Here is a 23,879-nt window from a genome sequence, read left to right on the forward strand (position 1 = left end):
TCCATTAAAGCAGTGTTACTGAGTCTTGTCTACTTTTTAGGTCTCTTTGACAGTCCTCCAGGGTCAGATGATGCAAAGCTTATTGATATATTTTATCCGGGAGATCAGCAGTCTGTGACCTTTGGAACCAAGTCAAGAGTAGGAATGGGTGGTATGGAAGCCAAGGTAAGGGTGTGATGCTCTTACTGTCTGTAACAGATCTAATTCCAAACAGTATTTTACCCTTACCCTTTTACTTCTGTGAGTGTTTGGGGGCTAATGATTACAATACTAAGCACATACATACTTAAATATGCACGCATCTAAATGTGGGTTTAATGTGTATTGTATAACAATGTTTAGTCATGTCTATGTATGTATTCTCTTTACTAATGTTACATAGTGCATTCATGTGTAAACTTGTCAAGGGCAAGGTCTATATATTTTTCATAATTCATAAGTCCTCTAATGTTATCACTCAAATATTTCTTTCCTTTTTTTTATAGATTTAAAAAAAAATTAAGTAATCTGTATGCCCAACATGGGATTCAAACTCTCAACCCTGAGATTAAGAGTCTCATAGTTCAATGACTGAGGCAGCCAGGCATCCCAGCTCAAATATGCCTTATGAAGTCTTTCAGAAATTCTTCTTTCCCTTAAGTTATTCTAAGAAGCAATACCCTTAAGATAGGGAATCATATGTGGCAATGGCAGAAACCTACAAAAGAGATAGACAAAAGCTAAAAGAACTCAGGATCAGACTCTGGTCAAACACCAAGCTGGACACTAAGTTGAGGCAAGTAGGTCAAATGTAGAACTTATGAGTTCCAGAACTAGAGAGTCTTGGAACAGAGCATAGAGGGCAGATTGGCTTATCATTAGGTAGCATGTGCTGAAGTTGGGCTGGAGAGAGTGCACAGGCTGTTTTCAGAGCTTCCGAGCTATTCGAAACATTCCTTCAGGGCAGCCCCGGTGGCGCAGCGGTTTAGCGCCGCCTGCAGCCCAGGGCGTGATCTGGAGACCCTGGATCAAGTCCCATGTCAGGCTCTCTGCATGGAGCCTGCTTCTCCCTCTGCCTGTGTCTCTGCCTCTCTCTCTCTGCATCTCTATGAATAAATAAATAAAATCTTTAAAAAAAAAGAAAGAAAGAAAAACATTCCTTCAGTTGTTCAATACCACATTGTATTCTCTTTTTGCAAGTTTAAAGGATGACGAGACCTGCAAAGATCTGAATCTCATGTTGGGATCTAACCTCTCCTATTAGGTGAAAGCAGCCCTCTGGGCTTTGCAAGGTGGCACTTCCGTGGTTATTGCCAATGGAACCCACCCAAAGGTGTCTGGGCATGTCATCACAGACATCGTGGAGGGGAAGAAAGTTGGCACCTTCTTTTCTGAAGTAAAGCCTGCAGGTAAGTAATTCTTCATAGCCATACCATGGCTAGATGAGACTATAGACTGAGTTCTCCTCTAGGAATAGAGATCACAAAATCAGGGTGTTGATGTTATGAATTATGGAATTGTCTTAAACATTCTTTGGAAAATTGGAATTTGCTTTGCTTTTGTAAAATTTAGCTAACCTGCCCAACTAGGCCCCCTGTTTTCTCAGAAACCAATAAGTTAAAGAATATAAGCATCCATTTTTTTTTTTTTTTTAAGATTTTATTTGTTCATGAGAGACAGAGAGAGAGAGAGGCAGAGACACAGGCAGAGGGAGAAGCAGGCTCCATGCAGGGAGCCCGACGTGGAACTCGATCCTAGGTCTCCAGGATCACATCCTGGGCTGAAGGCGGTGCTAAACTGCTGAGCCACCCAAGCTGCCCAAGCATCCATTTTCTTTTTTTTTTTTTTTTTTTTAAATTTTTATTTATTTATGATAGTCACAGAGAGAGAGAGAGAGAGAGAGAGAGGCAGAGACATAGGCAGAGGAAGAAGCAGGCTCCATGCACCGGGAGCCCGACGTGGGATTCGATCCCGGGTCTTCAGGATCGCGCCCTGGGCCAAAGTCAGGCGCTAAACCGCTGCGCCACCCAGGGATCCCATTTTCTTAAGAAACATTTGCTTAGACCCATGCTGGATGCCCAGAGATGCAAAGATGCATAAGACATGGTATGTACGCTCAATTATTCACAAAGATAGAATTGCCCTATAATCTACATTCAGAAATGCAAACATGTTAGAGAATATAAGCCAAAGTGGAATTGAAAGAACTCTACAAGACGTAAATTGTATTGTCTACTTTAGAAATATAGATGAGTGGGACACCTGGGTGGCTCAGTGGTTGAGCATTTGCCTTGGACTCAGGGCGTGATCCCAGGATAAAGTCCCATATCAGGCTCCCTGCGTGGAACCTGCTTCTCCCTCTGCCTATGTCTTTGCTTCTCTCTTTGTGTGTCTCATGAATAAATAAATAAAAACACTTTAAAAAAAAAAAAAAAGAAATACAGACAAGTTTGTTTTATTTATGCCTGAGTTGTCTTGTATATTCTTTTGCCATTTTATCAGGGATCAGGTCCCATATCAGGCTCCCTGCATGGAGCCTGCTTCTCCCTCTGCCTATGTCTCTGTTTCTCTCTGTGTGTCTCTCATGAATAAATAAATAAAAACCCTTAAAAAAAAGAAAAAAGAAATACAGACAAGTTTGTTTTATTTATGCCTGAGTTGTCTTGTATATTCTTTTGCCATTTTATTGGTCTGTGTGACCTGTGGGAAACAGGCACACCAAGACACTGAGCATCTGTTCTTTGTACATGCTGAGGTAGCTGTCCATGATCTGATATTTGAAAATATTCTTATAGGTCCTACTGTTGAGCAACAGGGAGAAATGGCTCGATCAGGAGGAAGGATGTTGGCCACTTTGGAACCTGAACAGGTAGTAATCCTAACATAATTTTGTTGATTTTTCAGAGTGAGTCATTCTGTGAATCAAGGGTGACTCCTCCTTCATTCCTCGTGTCCCCACAGAGTTGTTCTAGTTATTCTGCCTTTTTTCTTTCTCCAAATTTTATTTTCCCTTTTGTCTTTGTAGCCTGAGGCTAAGGTAGCTTTTCATCACTATGTTGTTTTGATCAAAAACATCATGAAAATGATGAGGCCAAAGAGGTTCACTAATCCTATTATATATCAGGCATGGAAATATAGGAAAACTGCTTAACTGAATCACCTAACGTACCCATTAGATGCAAACTCAAGAGCCTGCTCTCAGATAAGAGTCCTGCCCATAGTGAAGTGGCAGACACGAGGAGTCCAAAAATGCAAGGCAGTCAGGTGGAAGCTGGGGATTGGCTTCTCAAGGCTTGTGTTGTAAAGGATGGATTTGAGAGTGGTGTATTTAGGTTTTTTCTAGGAAGTATTTTGGCCTGAGAAAGAAGAGAATTTAAAATAACTACAAGTAGAGAAAGGAAAGCAAGGGAAGAACTTAGCTTATCTCTTAAACCACTTCCTTTGCTCCTTCATTAATCATACAGATTTACCACACTTCTTAATCTAGGTAGGTAAGTAAGGATTGGGATCTCTTCAAGCATCCAGGACTGGGTGTTCTTCCTTCAGCTGAATTCACTTAATAAATAATTGTGTAAAAGAAAACCTACCTGGGAAGTAAACTATATAGCGATATTGAATATACAGAGATGGATATCTCATGCTGATTCAAAATGCTTGCCCCCTTCTTGGGGACAAATATTGTCATTCATTGGGGAGATTAGTAGTGAGAGAAGAAGGAAAAATGAGAGCCTAGGTGGTGGAGAATGACAGGAAGTAAGGAGATTTCAGTCAGTAGTGACATTGGATTTAGGAGCAAGACCTGACTCATTCAGAGGAGTAGATTTAAAAGTATGCTGTGCATTCTTTTTGGATTAATGTGTTTACTTGTTTAACGTCTTACCTTTCTTCCTAGAGAGCAGAGATTATCTATCATCTGGCTGATCTGTTGACAGACCAACGTGATGAGATCCTGTTAGCCAACAAAAAAGACATGGAAGAGGCAGAAGGTAGAGAGACCAAGTGATTTGGAGTCTGTTGTGAAGGATTTTGTTCTGGTTTTTGTTCTTTGTTTTACTAATAATTCTGGTATCAAAGTGTGCCTAAAGACAAGATTGTTATAGAAGAAATCATATACTCATTTTTATTAAGAGTTGCTTGCCAGTATTCATTGGGCTTTTTCAAATTACACATACCATCTCCAGCTCCTTTCCCAAATACTCTAGTACAGCCCTCCATAGGTCTTTTTCTGTAGCTACAAGTCATGAGCCATGGATACTATGGCAGTTTCAGGACAAAAAAAGAAAAGATTGAGCACCCCATCATTTTGGACATTCCCCAAATAGCAGCTGACACTTACTGAGGACTTTCTATGTTGCCAGTTGTCATGCTAAAGGTTTTACAGACAAAATTTCATTTTATCTTTACAACATGGTATCTTTGAGTTAGCTGCTATTTATTATCCCAATTTTATAGAGGAGGAAACTGAAGCACAAACAAATTGTCATATGCCTAAAACCATATGGCTAGTTACAGATCCAGGATTCAAACCCATATGGACTGTGCATATAAAATAGCTGTGTAAGTAGTTTCTCTTATAGTTAATCAGTGCGCAGTCTGCCCAGGGCTGACAGCAGATGCCATCCACAAACGCCTCTGAGGTACAGATAGTTGGGTGAGTGACGTGGCCGAACTCACACTGCAGGCAGCTAACTAGGCAGAGTCAGGTCAGCCCTCGGTCTTTCTCTTCATAATTTTTTAAATTTCCACCCTAAAAAGTGGGAGGGTGATTTTATTGGGTTTAGAGTTCTTTCTCTTTTTTTTTTTTTTAATTAATTTTTATTCGTGTTCAATTTACCAACATACAGAAAAACACCCAGTGCTCATCCCGTCAAGTGTCCACCTCAGTGCCCGTCACCCATTCCCCTCCAACACCCGCCCTCCTCCCCTTCCACCACCCCTAGTTCGTTTCTCTGAGTTAGGAGTCTTTATGTTCCGTCTCCCTTCCTGATATTTCCCAACATTTCTTTTCCCTTCCTTTATATTCCCTTTCACTATTATTCATATTCCCCAAATGAATGAGAGCATACACTGTTTGTCCTTCTCCGATTGACTTATTTCACTCAGCATAATACCCTCCAGTTCCATCCACGTTGAAGCAAATGGTGGGTATTTGTCGTTTCTAATTGCTGAGTAATATTCCATTGTATACATAAACCACATCTTCTTTATCCATTCATCTTTCGATAGACACCGAGGCTCCTTCCACAGTTTGGCTATTGTGGCCATTGCTGATAGAAACATCGGGGTGCAGGTGTCCCGACGTTTCATTGCATCTGAATCTTTGGGGTAAATCCCCAACAGTGCAATTGCTGGGTCGTAGGGCAGGTCTATTTTTAACTCTTTGAGGAACCTCCACACAGTTTTCCAGAGTGGCTGCACCAGTTCACATTCCCACCAACAGTGTAAGAGGGTTCCCTTTTCTCCGCATCCTCTCCAACATTTGTGGTTTCCTGCCTTGTTAATTTTCCCCATTCTCACTGGTGTGAGGTGGTATCTCATTGTGGTTTTGATTTGTATTTCCCTGATGGCAAGTGATGCAGAGCATTTTCTCATGTGCTTGTTGGCCATGTCCATGTCTTCCTCTGTGAGATTTCTCTTCATGTCTTTTGCCCATTTCATGATTGGATTGTTTGTTTCTTTGGTGTTGAGTTTGATAAGTTCTTTATAGATTTTGGAAACTAGCCCTTTATCTGATATGTCGTTTGCAAATATCTTCTCCCATTCTGTAGGTTGTCTTTTAGTTTTGTTGACTGTATCCTTTGCTGTGCAAAAGCTTCTTATCTTGATGAAGTCCCAATAGTTCATTTTTGCTTTTGTTTCTTTTGCCTTTGTGGATGTATCTTTCAAGAAATTACTGTGGCCAAGTTCAAAAAGGGTGTTGCCTGAGTTCTCCTCTAGGATTTTAATGGAATCTTGTCTCACATTTAGATCTCTCATCCATTTTGAGTTTATCTTTGTGTATGGTGAAAGAGAGTGGTCTAGTTTCATTCTTCTGCATGTGGATGTCCAATTTTCCCAGCACCATTTATTGAAGAGACTGTCTTTCTTCCAATGGATAGTCTTTCCTCCTTTATCGAATATTAGATGACCATACATTTCAGGGTCCACTTCTGGGTTCTCTATTCTGTTCCATTGATCTATGTGTCTGTTTTTGTGCCAGTACCACACTGTCTTGATGACCACAGCTTTGTAGTACAGCCTGAAATCTGGCATTGTGAGGCCCCCAGCTATGGTTTTCTTTTTTAAAATTCCCCTGGCTATTCGGGGTCTTTTCTGATTCCACACAAATCTTAAAATAATTTGTTCTAACTCTCTGAAGAAAGTCGATGGTATTTTGATAGGGATTGCATTAAACGTATAAATTGCCCTGGGTAACATTGACATTTTTACAATATTAATTCTGCCAATCCATGAGCATGGAATATTTTTCCATCTCTTTGTGTCTTCCTCAATTTCTTTCAGAAGTGTTCTATAGTTTTTAGGGTATAGATCTTTTACCTCTTTGGTTAGGTTCATTCCTAGGTATCTTATGCTTTTGGGTGCAATTGTAAATGGGATTGACTCCTTAATTTCTCTTTCTTCAGTCTCATTGTTAGTGTATAGAAATGCTATTGATTTCTGGGCATTGATTTTGTATCCTGCCACGCTACCAAATTGCTGTATGAGTTCTAGCAATCTTGGGGTGGAGGCTTTTGGGTTTGTATGTAGAGTATCATGTCATCGGCGAAGAGGGAGAGTTTGACTTCTTCTTTGCCAGTTTGAATGCCTTTAATGTCTTTTTGTTGTCTGATTGCTGAGGCGAGGACTTCCAGAACTATGTTGAACAGCAGTGGTGAGAGTGGACATCCCTGTCTTGTTCCTGATCTTAGGGGAAAAGCTCCCAGTGCTTCCCCATTGAGAATGATATTTGCTGTGGGCTTTTCGTAAATGGCTTTTAAGATGTCGAGGAAAGTTCCCTCTATCCCAACACTCTGAAGGGTTTTGATCAGGAATGGATGCTGTATTTTGTCAAATGCTTTCTCTGCATCTAATGAGAGTATCATATGGTTCTTGGTTTTTCTCTTGCTGATATGATGAATCACATTGATGGTTTTACGAGTGTTGAACCAGCCTTGTGTCCCAGGGATAAATCCTACTTGGTCATGGTGAATAATTTTCTTAATGTGTTGTTGGATCCTATTGGCTAGTATCTTGTTGAGAATTTTTGCATCCATGTTCATCAGGGATATTGGTCTGTAATTCTCCTTTTTGGTGGGGTCTTTGTCTGGTTTCAGAATTAAGGTGATGCTGGCCTCATAGAACGAATTTGGAAGTACTCCATCTCTTTCTATCTTTCCAAACAGCTTTAGTAGAATAGGTATGATTTCTTCTTTAAACGTTTGATAGAATTCCCCTGGGAAGCCATCTGGCCCTGGACTCTTGTGTCTTGGGAGGTTTTTGATGACTGCTTCAATTTCCTCCCTGGTTATTGGCCTGTTCAGGTTTTCTATTTCTTCCTGCTCCAGTTTTGGTAGTTTGTGGCTTTCCAGGAATGCGTCCATTTCTTCTAGATTTCCTAATTTATTGGCGTACAGCTGTTCATAATATGTTTTTAAAATCGTTTGTATTTCCTTGGTGTTGGTAGTGATCTCTCCTTTCTCATTCATGATTTTATTAATTTGAGTCTTCTCTCTCTTCTTTTGAATAAGGTTGGCTAATGGTTTATCTATCTTATTAATTCTTTCAAAAAACCAACTCCTGGTTCTGTTGATCTGTTCCACAGTTCTTTTGGTCTCGATATCATTGAGTTCTGCTCGAATTTTAATTAACTGTCTTCTTCTGCTGGGGGTGGGGTCTATTTGTTGCTTTTTCTCTAGTTCCTTTATGTGTAAGGTGAGCTTTTGAATTTGAGATCTTTCCAGTTTTTTTTTTCTTTTTTTTTTTTTTCTTTCCAGTTTTTGAATGGATGCTTGTATTGCGATGTATTTCCCCCTCAGGACTGCTTTTGCTGCATCCCAAAGATTTTGAACGGTTGTATCTTCATTCTCATTAGTTTCCATGAATCTTTTTAATTCTTCCTTAATTTCCTGGTTGACCTTTTCATCTTTTAGCAGGATGGTCCTTAACCTCCATGTGTTTGTGGTCCTTCCATACTTCTTGTTGTGATTAAGTTCTAATTTCAAGGCATTATGGTCTGAGAATATACAAGGGACTATCCCGATCTTTTGGTATCGGTTCAGACCCGATTTGTGACCCAGTATGTGGTCTATTCTGGAGAAAGTTCCATGTGCACTTGAGAAGAATGTGTATTCAGTTGAGTTTGGACGTAAAGTTCTGTAGATATCTGTGAAATCCATCTGGTCCAGTGTATCATTTAAAGCTCTTGTTTCTTTGGAGATGTTGTGCTTAGAAGACCTATCAAGGGTAGAAAGAGCTAGATTGAAGTTACCAAGTATAAGTGTATTATTATCAAGGTATTTCTTGAGTTTGGTTATTAATTGGTTTAAATATTTGGCAGCTCCCACATTCGGGGCATATATATTGAGGATTGTTAAGTCCTCTTGTTGGATAGATCCTTTGAGTATGAGATAGTGTCCCTCTTCATCTCTCACTATAGTCTTTGGGGTAAATTTTAATTTATCTGATATAAGGATGGCAACCCCTGCTTTCTTTTGAGGACCATTTGAATGGTAAATGGTTCTCCAACCTTTTATTTTCAGGTTGTAGGTGTCCTTCTGTCTAAAATGAGTCTCTTGTTGACAGCAAATAGATGGGTCCTGCTTTTTTATCCAGTCTGAAACCCTGCGCCTTTTGATGGGGTCATTAAGCCCGTTCACGTTCAGAGTTACTATTGATAGATATGAGTTTAGTGTCATCATATCTATTCAGTCCTTGTTTTTGTGGATTGTTCCACTGAACTTCTTCTTAAAGGGGAATTTTAAGAGTCCCCCTTAAAATTTCTTGCAGAGCTGGTTTGGAGGTTACAAATTCTTTCAGTTCCTGCCTGTCTTGGAAGCTCTTTATCTCTCCTTCCATTTTGAATGAAAGCCTTGCTGGACAAAGTATTCTTGGTTGCATGTTCTTTTCATTTAGGACCCTGAATATATCCTGCCAGCCCTTTCTGGCCTGCCAGGTCTCTGTGGAGAGGTCTGCTGTTACCCTAATATTCCTCCCCATAAAAGTCAGGGACTTTTTTTCTCTTGCTGCTTTAAGGATCTTCTCCTTATCTTGGGAATTTGCAAGCTTCACTATTAAATGTCGAGGTGTCGAACGGTTTTTGTTGATTTTAGGGGGGGATCTCTCTATTTCCTGGATCTGAATGCCTGTTTCCCTTCCCAGATTAGGAAAGTTTTCAGCTAGGATTTGTTCAAATACATATTCTGGCCCTCTGTCCCTTTCGGCGCCCTCAGGAACCCCAATTAAACGTAGGTTTTTCTTCCTCAGGCTGTCATTTATTTCCCTTAATCTATCCTCATGATCTTTTAATTGCTTGTCTCTTTTTTCCTCAGTTTCCCTCTTTGCCATCAACTTGTCTTCTATGTCACTCACTCGTTCTTCCACCTCGTTAACCCTCGTCGTTAGGGCTTCTAGCTTGGATTGCATCTCATTTAATTGATTTTTAATTTCTGTCTGATTGGATCTAAATTCTGCAGTCATGAAGTCTCTTGAGTCCTTTATGGTTTTTTCTAGAGCTACCAGTAGCTGTAAAATAGTGCTTCTGAATTGGCTTTCTGACATTGAATTGTAATCCATCTTTTGTAACTCTGTGGGAGAGTGGGATGTTTCTGATTCTTTTTTTTGAGGTGAGGTTTTCCTTCTAGTCATTTTGCTCAGTGCAGAGTGGCCAAAAACAAGTTGTATTGGGAAAAGGAGAAAAAGAGAGAGAAGGAAAGAAAAGAGAAAAAGAGAAAGAAGAAAAAAAAGGGGGGAAGAGAAGAAGAAGAAAGAAAGAAAGGAGAAAAAAGAAAAAAAAAGGGGGGTGGGGTGGGGGAAGCAATCAGAAATCAAGAAGAAAGAAAGAAAGAAAAAAAGCACAAAACAAAACAAAAAAAACACAAAAAAAAACAAAAACAAAAACCACGGGGAGTATCTTCTGATTCTGTATACTTTAAGTCCCTTGACTTCCCTTGGAACTGGTCCCTCTCCTTGGTCTTCTGGGGGAGGGGCCTGCTGTGCTGATTCTCAGGTGTTAGCACTTGGGGAAGCTGCTCTGCCCCTGCCTGTTGCAGGGCTCAGTGGGGGTTGTTCACCCCGTGAGGCCCCGGGAGGAAGCCACAGTGGCGGGGGCAGCTCTGGGACCCTCGAGTCAGCTCCCGCAGTAGCTCCGGGGCTCTCCGTCTGCAGGGCCTGGGGGCTCCTGGGCGGGCCGCTGATCTGCTCAGCTCCAGGCAGGAGCGTCCTTGCTGTCCTGGGCCCTCCCGGCCTCTGCCTGTCCCGGGGGAGGCCGGATCCTGGGCTGTGTCCCGGCGCCCTGTGCTCCGGGCCTGCGCTATTGGATTCGCACTCCCGCCCCGCAGCCCCCTCCGCGGAGCCACCGCCCGAGCCCCTCCGAGCTGTTTCCGGAGCCGCACCGCCCCCTCCGCGGAGCTTCTTCCTCCGCCCGAGCCGCCAACGCTGAGCTGCTCCCGGAGCCGCGCAGCCCCCTCCACGGAGCCGCCGCCCGAGCCCCTCCGAGCTGCTCCGGGTCCCGCCGAGCGCTGCAGCCCTTAGGGAGCTCGGCGCATCTCCCGGGGCGCAGTTCCTCTGTTACTGTCCCAGGGAGCCCAGGGCATCCCCGCCTTCCTGGGGATCCTGCTCCAATTCCCCGGGAGGCCTTTCCGCGGGGAAGGTTGGTGCAGCTCCTGCTCCTCCGGGACGGGGCTCTCCTGTCCTGGGGACACTCGCCCCGGCCTCAGCCCGGCTCCTCGCGGGGCCCCTCCCCCTTGGAGGCCTTTTGTTTCTTTATTTCTTTTTCCCCGTCTTCCTACCTTGATAGAAGCGCGAACTCTTCTCACTGTAGCGTTCCAGATGGTCTCTCTTTAAATCTCAGGCCGAATTCGTAGATTTTCAGGATGATTGGATGGTTTTCTAGGTAATTTGTTGAGGACAGGTGACTTGGAGACCCTACTCTCCCGCCATCTTGCCCCTCCCTCCTAGAGTTCTTTCTCTTGAATAAATGTACCCTGAATTAAACAGCCAGATTAGTGGTGTTCCCTTCAAAGAAACCTTGCAAGGCTCATCAATATTATTTTGATTTCTTAAAACACTTTGAGTATTGCTTTGGAGCTTCCTTTACAGTTACATCTGGTCTCTTGAATTTTTGCAGTATTGGAAAGTCATAAAATAGATTTTCAAAAGTGGAAGAAATCTTTATGATAATCTTATCCAGTTCTTTAATGGAATTAAGATCCACTGAGGTTAAAGGTTTTGCTCAAGGTCACACAACTAATTGTTGGCAGACCTCTGACTTAGGATCCTAGTTATAGTTATTTGGAAATTTGTAAGAACACACAGTGGCTTATAAACAAAGTCCTGGGTTTACATGAGCATGGTGGTCCCCTCTGACTTGGTAAGCCCATTTCAGGAAATGTATCCTAAGACACTATTTCAAGGGGATGCCTGAGTGGCCTAGTGGTTAAATGTCTGCTTTCAGCTCAGCGCGTGATCCTAGAGTCCCAGGATTGAGTCCCACATCAGGCTCCCTGCATGGAGCTTGCTTCTCCCTCTGCCTTTGCTTCTGCCTCTCTCTGTGTGTCTCTTATGAATAAATAAATAAAAGCCTTTAAAAAACAAACAAAAAACAATTTCAAGAAGAGAAAACTGCTCTGTACATAAAAATTCTTGGAGCAGGGTTATTTATCACCCTGAAACCTGCGAACAACCTCAGTATTTAATAACATACTTCTGGTTAAGTATATTAAGCTATATCAAATCAGTGGAATATTTAGCAGTAATTACAACAGTTTTGGCAATATAGAAAATATGCATGCATTGTGAGGTGGAAAATTGGAATGTAACATTTAACACACACTGTTCAAAACTTGATTTTAATGCACAGGGAAAAGTAAAGTATTGATTTAATTGGTTGATAAAATGATTTAACTTTTTTCTTAATATTGGTTCCTCCCCTCCTAAGTAGAAAACTTATTATTTTACCTTGGTTGATATGACTATAAAAAAGAAAGAGGAATTTTTCATCATCCCATTCCAACAGTAACCATAGTAATGATTTGTGATACATGATTCCAGATGATTTTCTTTGTGTGTATACATGTGTGTTATGAATGAATGTGTGTGTGTGTATGTAGAGAGAACCACACCATGCAAATGGTTGTATTTAAATTCAAAGAAAATGCTGTATATGAACTTACATGTAAGTTTTTATTTCTGAAGAAAACATTCTTGCTTCTGATCATAAAAGTAAGTTAGTCATTAGAAAAAATTAAAATAATGCAGAAAGATAGAAATCATCACCAGACATCTCCCTGTGCACATGCATATATGCAACATTTGATAAATAAGATTTTATCATGCATGCTTTTTCATAACTTTGCCTTTTTCAGCTTTCTATATCAGTACATATAGATACGTTATTTGTAATAACTGCATTATAGCTCATTGTTTAAATTTTAAGTTGAATTTGATTTTTTCTATTGTAAAAATGCTGTGACAACTATCCTCATTACATGCAAGTTTGCTAATGCAAAATGACAAATTCTGGGAACTGAAATTGCTGGCACAGTGGGTATGGGTATACATGCCTTTTCCTGATGAATATCTTGCCAGAAGCCCCCTAGAAAAGCTGTAGCAGTGGCATGGCATTGTCTTCTCAAGGTCCCTAAGTTCATGTCTATTCCTAACACAGTGCCATGTGTTCAGTAAAGCGGCTGCAATCTACCCATAGCGGCTCCTTTATCATGTGTTCTTCACACATCTTTAGGGAGACTCGCAGCTCCTCTGCTGAAACGCTTAAGCCTCTCCACATCTAAATTGAACAGCCTGGCTATCGGTCTGCGACAAATTGCAGCCTCCTCACAGGATAGTGTGGGACGTGTTTTGCGCCGAACCCGAATTGCCAAGAACTTGGAACTAGAACAAGTGACTGTCCCAATTGGAGTCCTGCTAGTCATCTTTGAGTCCCGCCCTGACTGTCTGCCCCAGGTATGTGCCTGCCATTGGAGTGCGGGAAGAATGTGTTTTCAGGACTCGAAATAAATCTCCCAAAGATAGTTTTCTTTTTTTTTAGTAAGAAAGTCTTGTTATTTCCTCTCCCAAAGATAATTTTTGAGATTTTTCAGGGTTTTTTTTATTTTTATTTTTTTTTTTTATTTATGAGAGAGAGAGAGAGAGAGGCAGAGACACAGGCAAAGGGAGAAGCAGGCTTCATGCAGGGAGCCCGATGCAGGACTTGATCCAGGGTCTCCGGGATTACACCTTGGGCTGAAGGCACTAAACCACTGAGCCACCGGGCCGCCCACAGGTTGTTCTTAAAGTAATTATGTTACTGATTCTTTCAGTGATTCTAAAGTAGGTATTCATATGTACATTTTACAGTTGAAGAAACTGAAACTTATAGAAGTTACTATTCCTGTCATGGTAGAACCCTAATCTGCTTTTAGGAATGGGTCCATGATATTTCTCTGCTTCCTTTCATCCATACTAGCTGATACTTCACATGGAGAAAGGTTTCTTCTTTAGCCAACTACAGCTAAGGTTCCTCTCCTAGGATCTTAATTCTGGATGGCATCACAGATTCCAAGAATTCTTTTTTTTTTTTTTTTTTTTAAGATTTTTTAAATTTATTCATGAGAAACACAGAGAGGCAGAGACATAGGCAGAGGGAGAAACTTCCTACGGGGAGCCTGATGGTGGGACTCCATCCTGGGACTCACTCTCGGTATCCCAGGATCACACTCTGAAAGCCAAAAGCAGACACTCAACCACTGAGCCACTCGGGCATCCCAGAATCCATGAATTCTTAAACTTGTATGCAATACTGTGTACTAGTACATTCATGTAGAGAAGGTTTACATTTTATAAGGAGTCCATGAGCAATAAGAACAGAAAAGGATTCAGAACTAATCAAGGGATCCCTGGGTAGCTTAGCGGTTTAGCGCATGCCTCCAGCCCAGGGCATGATCCTGGAGTCCTGGGATCGAGTCCCACATCGGGCTCCCTGCATGGAGCCTGCTTCTCTCTCTGCCTGTGTCTCTGCCTCTCTCTCTCTCTCTCTCTCTCTCATAAATAAATAAATAAATAAATAAATAAATAAATAAATAAATAAATAAATAAAATATTAAAAAAAAGAACTAATCAAGATTAACATGTTCAGGCAAGGTTTTTTAGTAAAGTTTCTTTTATTACGTTATAAAAATGGGAAAATTTTCATTCATCCCAAAAACATTCAGAAAGTTAAGCTTTAGGTCTTGGATGATCAGGTCAGTGTCATTAGCTCTCTGCTGTAAGAGGATAACTAACCCTCCTGGGTGGCCTGCTTTTCACTGGATTATCTCTGCAAAGAGATTTGTGACCAAAGGGGGCAGTGTGCTAGCACCAGCCAGGGCCTGAGGACAGACCCTGATGTTTTGGGAGTCCTTGATAAACAGCATGGTTTTAGGTCATGTCAGGGAATATTCATCACAAAGCATTTCAGTCTCCTAGGTTCACCCTATGCTCCTTGCTTGTGCTTCTTTCCCAGCAGTCTCTGCCACAGCTTGTCCAGGGGGTGGCAGGAAGTCTAGTCTTCTCCAGGTTCTCAGCACCAGGCAGTTAGAGTTCTCAGAACAGTTGCGGGGCCAGAATAGGAAGTGGCTGGAGATGCTACTCAGTCTCAGCCAGAGGCAGCTGAGCCGCCTGTCCCCAACCATGGCCAAAGTGGGGAGAGGGTGTGAAGCTGGCCACTTAGGTTACTTTGCTTAATGGTGCTGAGCAAGCCATATAGTTTAGTTCCTGAGATTGGGTGCTTTGGCCCTGGAGTCAAGGCCTCTAGCCCTGCCAGTTATAAGCTATGTGACTTTGGGGAGTCATCAACTTCTCTGGGCTTTGGTGTCCTTACCTGTAAAGCAGGGGGTACAACAAGCATTTAATTCACTGGAATGTCGTGAGCCTTAAACAGATTAGACCTTATAAAGTGATTAGCACAGTCCTTGGCATAGGAGGAGTGCTCAGTGTTCAGTGAGTGCTAACTTACTACTTTTTCCCTTTGGCTCACTGCTCTCCCATTTGATCTGCAGGTGGCAGCCTTGGCTATTGCGAGTGGTAACGGCTTGTTACTCAAAGGAGGGAAGGAGGCCACACACAGCAATCGGATTCTTCACCTTTTGGCCCAAGAGGCCCTCTCAATCCACGGAGTCAAAGAGGCCATACAGCTGGTAGGTCCTTGCAAATGAGCCAAATCAGGCTCAGAGGGGTCCAGTCAGGTGTTTGGGTGTTTAAAGCAAAGCTTAGGTCACCTAAAGCCAAGCTACTTCCACAGGCAAGCTTGACGGGAACAGAAGCAGGTCCTGTGCACCTCCTGACACTGGACAATGCCAGAGGCTTCCTTGACCCAGGTGGGTCTTTAGTGGCTTGGGAAGGCCATTGTCATACAGCTGTGTCCTAGTGCTGTGATGTACAAGAATGCCTGTTAGCCCTTCATTCTTAGGGCACATTCACCTAGAGTATGAGGTCAGGGTTCTGCTCACTAACAGTGATTTAGGGCAAGTCAGATGAAACAAATGTTATGAAACCATCATGCAACATGTGAGTATGAGATCATGTTATTATCATTATTGTTATCGTGCCTGTTATTTTAACCATCGTCTCACTTTCCTCAATTGACAACTGGAGTCTCTGAACTAGACAGTAATAGCCAGGGTTTACCGAGACCTGCTGTGGGCAAGGCACTTTCCATCCGTTACCTCATTTAGTCCTCACAACAACCATAGCAGGAATATACCATTAGTATTAGGGAAAAAATAGGCTGAATACTAAAAGTAACTCACCTAAAATCACACAGTCTGTGGTAAAGTTTAGATTTGAAGCTCAGCTGACTCCAGATCCTTCTCTTTCTCCGAGGCCCACTTATTCCGACATTCGAGGATTCTATTGGCTGCTGGGACAGTGTCTATAAACCCGCTGCTTTACATGCTCACTGATAAGAATTGGGTTTTTTTTTTTCTTATGGCAACATAGGGGGTGGAAGGGCACAGATTTTAGGGATTCAAATCTCAGCTCTAACACATCCTCGCTTAATGAGACAGGTTTCCTCCCAGCCCTCTTCCTACTGCTGTATAACATCCATGCATTAAATAGACAAGTATTGGCAGCCCTGGTGGCTCAGCGGTTTAAGCGCCGCCTTCAGTCCAGGGCATGATCCTGCAGACCCAGGATCAAGTCCCACATCAGGCTCCCTGCATGGAGCCTGCTTCTCCCTCTGCCTGTGTCTCTGCCTCTCTCTCTCTCTGTGTCTCTCATGAATAAATAAATAAAATCTTAAAAAAAAAAAAAGTAGACAAGTATTATGTGAACAACTCTATGACTTTTTCCATGCATCGGTGTACACATATACATACTGCCAGCCACATCCAGCTGTGGAGCATTTGCAGCATCCCAGATGGCTCCTGTGCCTTTCCTGATCAGTATGCCCCAACCCACTACCAGGTGGCCACTTCTTTACTTCTTTCACATTCAATCTATTTTGCTTGTTTTTGAACTTAATTATAAATGGAATCATACAAAATACACCATACAAATTGTGTTGCATTTTTTGTTCATCTTTATGTCTGTGAAGGTCATTCACTTCGTTACCTCCAGCAGTCATTTTTTTTTATGACCACATGGTGTTCCATTTACATGTAAATGCTGTAGTTTATCCTTTCTTCTGTTGGCCAGCTTTTGGGCTGTCTCCAGGTTTGGGCTACACAGAATAAAGTTGCTATGAATGTTATTGTACATATGTATTTGTATTTCTGTTGTAAGTAACCTGACAAATGGGTGAAATTACAAATCAGGAGGGAAAACAGCCATCACCTCAGTGTTCTGACACCAGCACTTCATTCCAGAGTAGAGGTGGTCAGCAGCACTTGTGGAGAACCATGACTAGCAAGACCCAGCCTATCATTAAGGCTATGATTGGAGAAGCCACAGAACAGTACTTCCTTTGTGATCCTCTGAGCCGGGCATAATCTGTATCTCCTCTAACTTCCAGAGATAGCACTTGGTACTTCTCCTGACTTTTTTTTTTTTTTTTTAATTTATTTATTTATTTACTCATGATAGACAGAGAGAGAGAGAGAGGCAGAGACACAGGAGGAGGGAGAAGCAGGCTCCATGCCAGGAGCCCGACATGAGACACGATCCCGGGACCTCAGGATCGCGCCCTGGGCCAAAGGCAGGCGCTAAACTGCTGAGCCACCCAGGGATCCCCTTCTCCTGACATTTTGAAAATTACCTGCTTTGAGTTATAGCCTGTTGTCTTCTAGTCCTGTCTTCCCTACTAGACTTGGAGCTCTTTTAGGGTGGAACCATGTTCTGCCTATTTTGTAATGCAGAGCACAGCATTTAATATATAGTATTTGGTAAGCATTTGCTAGATAACTTTTCAATTCCCATGGTACCAGGAGCTTAATCTTGTTTTTGGAAGTGCCTGATTTGTCATAGTGCCTGATTTAGTTGTTCGGAGATACAGATATTTATCTATAAAAGGGGTACTGCTACTATGTATTTTGTGAGGTCAGATGTCATTTTTTTTAAAGATTTTATTTATTAATGAGAGATACAAAGAGGCAGACATATAGGCAGAGGGAGAAGCGAGGCTCCTCCCCATGGGGAATCCCAAAGCAGGACCTAATCCCAGGACCCCAGGATCATGACCTGAGCCAAAGGCAGATGTTCAACCACTGAGCCACCCAGATGCCCCAGTCAGATGTGATTTTTGTTTTTATTCCATACCCCTTCAGGTGAATACCAGAGAAGAAGTGGAAGATCTTTGTCGCCTAGACAAAATGATAGATCTGATCATTCCACGTGGCTCTTCCCAGCTGGTCAGAGATATCCAGAAGGCTGCTAAGGGAATTCCGGTGATGGGCCACAGTGAAGGGATCTGCCACATGTATGTGGATTCAGAAGCCAGCGTCGATAAAATCACCAGACTGGGTGAGCCAGATGGGGCCCCTGCCATATGCAGATGAGATATTTATCAGATGCTCTGTGGCTTGGGAGCATGTTACTAGAAACAGTTCTTTGTCTTCCTTCTTTCAGTCCGAGACTCTAAATGTGAATATCCAGCTGCCTGTAATGCTTTGGAGACTCTGTTAATCCATCGAGATCTGCTGAGAACACCATTATTTGACCAGATCATTGACATGCTGAGAGTGGAACAGGTATGACAAGTCCCAGGATTCCTACATCACTTCCTGTCTTCCATTTGGAGATTTAGAAGCCTGTGGGATTAGACTAGGAGCAGCTGCCATACCATTTAAGGCAGTTTTAGAAGCAGTATTTTTGAGCATGTACTGTGTACAGAGTTCTGTGCTAAATACATAGAGAATAAGACATATTCCTGCCTTCTCACAGTCCAGTAGATGGAAGAAACCCATACTCAAATAGCTATATTACAAAGTGGAATGTGGTAAGTACTAAGAGAGGTCAAAGATAAGACAGGTCACTGAATGTTTCTGGAATCATTTTATTCAAGCAGCATAGTTTAAAGTTTATTTCTGAACACATTCCTGTTTGGATTTGATTTGAAAAGATTGTGCAGAAATGTTTTCTTTCTTTTTTTTTTTTTTTTTAAGATTTTATTTATTCATGAGAGACACAGAGAGAGGCAGAGACATAGGCAGAGGGAGAAGCAGGCTTCATGCAGGGAGCCTGATGTGGGACTCGATCCTGGAACCCCGGGATCACACCCTGAGCCAAACACAGACGCTCAACTGCTGAGCCACCCAGGCATCCCCAGAACTGTTTTCAAACCAGAAATTTGTATGTGTCTACCCCTCCATCAGTGTCTTCAACTACCAGTATTAATGTACTTAATACAGTAATATTTGGGAGCCAACAGTTTGTATAATGTTCTCTCTGGATTATCTTAACTACCATTTCATTGAGGTTATAAAAACCAGTGCCAGTAAGTTTCAGACAAATAAATGCTCCAGCTTAAATTAATAACTGCAAAAAATAAAAAAGAGGGATGCCTTTATTCTCATGAATAAATGAATAAAATCTTTAAAAAAAAAAAAAAAGATACTCTCCAGGCAAAAATGGACAATCTTAAGTTTTCTGGCATAATGTAAGCTTTAATATCTGATGTCATGGCACCCTTTTGTAATTATATAAATAAGCATAGCATTTGGAGAAAGCAACTACTGGACTTGGTTGCTATGACCCTGTGTGTGTCTCTTCCCTTCATCCTTTCGCTGGAAAGGAAGGCTCCAGTCAGCTTAAAAATGGTCACGGTCCCAAAGAGAACTGCAAGGATTATTTTGAAAATGAAAATGTACCCCACACAGTAAAATGGAGTGAAATCACATGATGATTCATGTTTGAGGCCTTCCTTGACACTGTTGGCTTGTGTGATTGGGCACATGTGTATGCCAAACACCACACTGGACTGGACTAGACAAGAGGAAGACTTTCCTTTAGCCAGGAATAAACCACCTAATCCTGCTTCAGATAAATCCATGGTATCTGTAGTTATTCTCAAGATTGCCTTAAAATTCCTTAAATCAAAATCAGTAAATATGTGTACTTCATGCAACTCCTTTGTGTTGCATGTCAGGGTGACTTGTCCAGAGCTAAGGCTTGGGAATGGGTTTCCTATCCCTGAGGAATATAGTTGGACCCCAAGCATGGAGGGAGCAGGGTCCCAGGTAGAAGGGCCTCAGGAACATTGAGAACAGGACAGACAACCGCTTGTAACTTGAGCAAAAGCAAGAGCTTGGTCCCAAAACATCAAGGCGTGAATGCAGCCCTGGAGAGGTCTTAGATAATGAAGCCTACATGGGATCAGACTTGTGACGGGGGCCTCACTGGCCAGCCTCCGATTCTTAAATTCCTCCAGCCAGGAGCAGGGGATTAGTACCAGAGTCTTTTGGTGAGCTGAGCCTGGAGGTGGGCCTGGCTACCAACCAAATGCTCTTAAACTCTGAAGCACATGTAGGACTTCTCTGGAGGGAAGGGAGTAGTAATGAGTATGAGCCCTCTCCCTCTTTCCATGTGAGTCCATGCCTGGGTCCCATATGCAGGGGATGGGATTTCTGTAGTCAGGTGTTCATTTTAATAAGATACCAGCAGTAAGGGCTATGTCGATAGCCTGTTAAATGCCTTCAGTGTCCTTAGCATTCAAAGGTTTCCTGCTCAAATACTGCTTCAGTTTTCCTGAGGGCCCATTGCTGGCAAGTGGCCAGTCAGCATTTTTATTTTATTTATTTTTTTTTAATTTAATTTTATTTATTTATGATAGGCACACAGTGAGAGAGAGAGAGGCAGAGACATAGGCAGAGGGAGAAGCAGGCTCCATGCACCAGGAGCCTGACGTGGGATTCGATCCCGGGTCTCCAGGATCGCGCCCTAGGCCAAAGGCAGGCACTAAACCGCTGCGCCACCCAGGGATCCCGAGTCAGCATTTTTAAAAGCAGAGCATCCTGGAGTGTGGTGGGCTGCTTCTAAAAGGAAAGCAGGGCTGGTTTAATCATCCATGCCATAGCAGCTACAGGCTCCTTACCTTTGGGCTCATCTGGATGTTTGGTCCTAGAGGAAGAAGTGCTAGCTGACTTAATGCTGTTATGTTTATATTGTCACCCCTCGATTTCCTCTGTTCCAGGTGAAAATTCATGCAGGCCCCAAGTTTGCCTCATATCTGACCTTCAGCCCCTCTGAAGTGAAGTCCCTCCGAACGGAATATGGGGACCTGGAATTGTGCATTGAAGTGGTGGACAGTGTCCAGGAGGCCATCGACCACATCCACAAGTACGGGAGCTCGCACACAGATGTCATCGTCACGGAGAACGGTCAGTGTGCACATGCATATGTGCTTGAGGAATCTGGTGCCTGTTTTTTCCATCCTGCTCCCTATGGGATCCTGCTCCTCTCAGCCCCTCCAGCAGCAGGAAAACGTAGTCTGAATAGACTAATGATAATGCCTGATGTTGGTTGTATTTGCGGGTTTGCTGAGTTCTCTCGCATCTGCTACCTCAATGTATTGTCACAGCGGCCCCAGGGGAGGAGGCAGGGAAGAGATGATTAGCTACACTCTGGAGATGACTCACTCTGTGTCACAGGGATTACCATTTAATCCAGACAACTGTCTCTCCAGGTTTTGGAATCAACCCATTTACAGCTGAGGAAACCCAGGCTCAGGAGGTTAAGGGCAGAAGCAGCTCTCCACACACATTCATTCACTGCACAGATATATATCCAGAGAGACCTGAGGTGTCAGGCACTGGAGGCCCAGCAGAAAAGGCAGCCAGCACAGCCTCTCAAGGGACCTGCAGTTGGTTTATTAGGGAATCACAACACCACCAATAATAATAGCTAACATTTATTGAGCATTTATGTGTACTAGACTCTGGGGTGAGTACTCCATGGATGTCAAGTCCTTTCATCTTCACACAACCCTCTGAGTGAGGTAATATTGTCAGTCCCCATTTTGCTCAGGCACAGAGAGGTTCAGAAACCTGTCCGTAGTCACCCAGCTAGTGGGCATGGAATTTGAATTCAGACTTAGGCATTCTGGCTCCAGAGCCTTACAAAGAGATAGTATAGTCAGGCCATTGCAACATCAAGGGTCTACGTACAGGGGGAGATCCAGATTCCAACCCAGTCTTTCCCAGGCACCTACTCTTTCTACAACAGGGACTGATGAAGCTGGTTGGCCTTCTTCCTCATCAGAGGTTTTACAAGTTTGCATGTTTAATATATGGGGAAGCTCTTCAGGGGCCTGGGCCCAGCCCTGGTCAGTCACCAGTGCATGACTGGAAAGAGGGATATTTCCTGTGGGTCACCCTAATTCAGTTTCTTCCCTTTTTACTGCAGAAAAAACAGCGGAGTTCTTTCTCCAGCATGTAGATAGTGCCTGTGTGTTCTGGAACGCCAGCACTCGCTTCTCTGATGGCTACCGCTTTGGGCTGGGTAAGGATTGTGGTTGTGAGAGAAAGGGGTTCCATTGTGAATTGCTGTGTGGTCCAAGGAGCATGGTGAGGAAGGAGGAAACACCTGTCCTTTGAAGTCACATGCTTGATTAAGATAAAAGGGAAGAATTGTGAGAGGGCATTTGATGAGAGAGAATCCTAAGAACAACCATGAGCCAGGAGAAGTCCTGTGCTCTAAGCATTTTGCATATTAAGAAGGTAGGTACTTGTTTTTCGTTTTCATAGACGTTTGAGATTCAGGAAGTGAAGTATCTTGCCCAAAGTCCCCCAGCTGTCTCTCAGATTCAAACTTATACTTAAGTCCAAAGCCTGAGTTGCTCCCACTACAGTGTGGGCAGACCATAACATGTCTATGTGCACACATTGTGACAGGCGTACATGCCGAGGTCCCTTGAGGGCACTGCTCTTTGCAGACTCACTCCTTCAGAGAGACACAGCCAGGTTGCCTGAGAGGAGGAATTCCCCTTGAGGACTGAACAAAAAGTTTTAATACGTATGCTGGGCTTAAATTAGCATCAGAAACAAACAGGAACCCCAGAGGTGCAAGGTTTATTTCTAAAGTACACCTTTGAAATAAAAAGCTTCAGAAAAACACCCTTTAAAAAAAAAAGCAGGGACGTATGGGTGGCTCAGTGGTTGAGCATCTGCCTTTGGCCCAGGGTGTGATCCTGGAGTCCTGGGATCGAGTCCTGCATTGGGCTCCCTGCATGGAGCCTGCTTCTCCCTTTGCCTATGTCTCTGCCTCTCTTGCTGTGTCTCTTGTGAATAAATAAATAAAATCTTAAAAAAAACAAGAAAGAAAGACACCCTTCTCCCCTTTCATCATTAGAAATAAAATCTTCAAGGGCACCTGGGTGGCTCAGGTGGAACATACAACTCTTGGTCTCAGGGTTGTGGGTTTGAGCCCCATGTTGGGTGTAGAGATTACTTAAAAATAAAATCTTTAAAAAGAAGAAAGAAAAGAAAGAAAATCTCCATTCCCCAGTATAGAGATTTTTCAGACAGTCTCTGGTTTTCAGAGGTACCATTATACAGAGTACCAATAGGCATTTAGGACACATCTGAGAATTATTTAAAACCACTTAAGACATTTTAATCCCTCTAAACTTTGGAAGGGTAGATCTACCTAGAGAATAGTTCTCACTAAGTTACTAAAGGTTGTTAAAGAGAATTTTACTGTTATTCTTAGTCATTAGACTCTACTATTAGTTGCCTGTTTGTGTTATATTGGGATTTTGATTTAATTGTCACATCACTTGCATTGATTTTTGACTTCCATGTTGTTGAAAAAGAAATAGTATACTTTGAAGCGTTGAGGTGCCCAGTTTTCTTTTCTTTTTAAGATTGATTGATTGATGATAGACGTAGAGAGAGAGAGAGAGAGAGAGAGGCAGAGACACAGGAGGAGGGAGAAGCAGGCTCTATGCCGGGAGCCCGACGTGGGACTCGATCCTGGGACTCCAGGATCGTGCCCTGGGCGAAAGGCAGGCACTAAACCACTGAGCCACCCAGGGATCCCCATGGTGCCCAGTTTTCAAGTGAAAGTCCAGGATGGGGGAAGAGCAAAAGACTACTCCATTGTCTTTCCGTTGTCTGCTCAGAGCAAATGCTCAAACTCTTGTTTGTTTCTTTTTTGTTTTTGTTTTTGTTTTTTTGCTCAAATTCTTGTTGAGTTAAATTCTTATGCAGTGAATTAATAACAGTGGCAGATGATGTTTATTGAGCATTTACATATTCCCAGCACTGTGCTAAGTATACCATATGCGTTGTCTC

At 42.7% G+C, this 23,879-nt stretch overlaps 1 protein-coding gene across 5 annotated transcripts in view; it reads left to right on the forward strand.

The window, feature by feature from the left end:
* The window catches only part of ALDH18A1 (aldehyde dehydrogenase 18 family member A1), a 50,878-nt gene that overhangs the window by 24,519 nt on the left and 2,480 nt on the right, over positions 1–23,879 (forward strand). For all 5 annotated transcript variants that reach the window (XM_041745674.1, XM_041745676.1, XM_041745675.1 and 2 more), the window contains exons 8-17: positions 41–165; positions 1,244–1,388; positions 2,775–2,848; positions 3,872–3,965; positions 12,917–13,137; positions 15,210–15,347; positions 17,916–18,111; positions 18,217–18,338; positions 20,780–20,966; positions 21,991–22,086. In XM_041745674.1, the coding sequence (XP_041601608.1) occupies positions 41–165; positions 1,244–1,388; positions 2,775–2,848; positions 3,872–3,965; positions 12,917–13,137; positions 15,210–15,347; positions 17,916–18,111; positions 18,217–18,338; positions 20,780–20,966; positions 21,991–22,086 (1,398 nt within the window). The remainder of the gene's footprint in view (positions 1–40; positions 166–1,243; positions 1,389–2,774; positions 2,849–3,871; positions 3,966–12,916; positions 13,138–15,209; positions 15,348–17,915; positions 18,112–18,216; positions 18,339–20,779; positions 20,967–21,990; positions 22,087–23,879) is intronic.

This window comes from Vulpes lagopus, chromosome 2, assembly GCF_018345385.1.
Source record: "Vulpes lagopus strain Blue_001 chromosome 2, ASM1834538v1, whole genome shotgun sequence".
Classification (NCBI taxonomy): Eukaryota; Metazoa; Chordata; class Mammalia; order Carnivora; family Canidae; genus Vulpes; species Vulpes lagopus.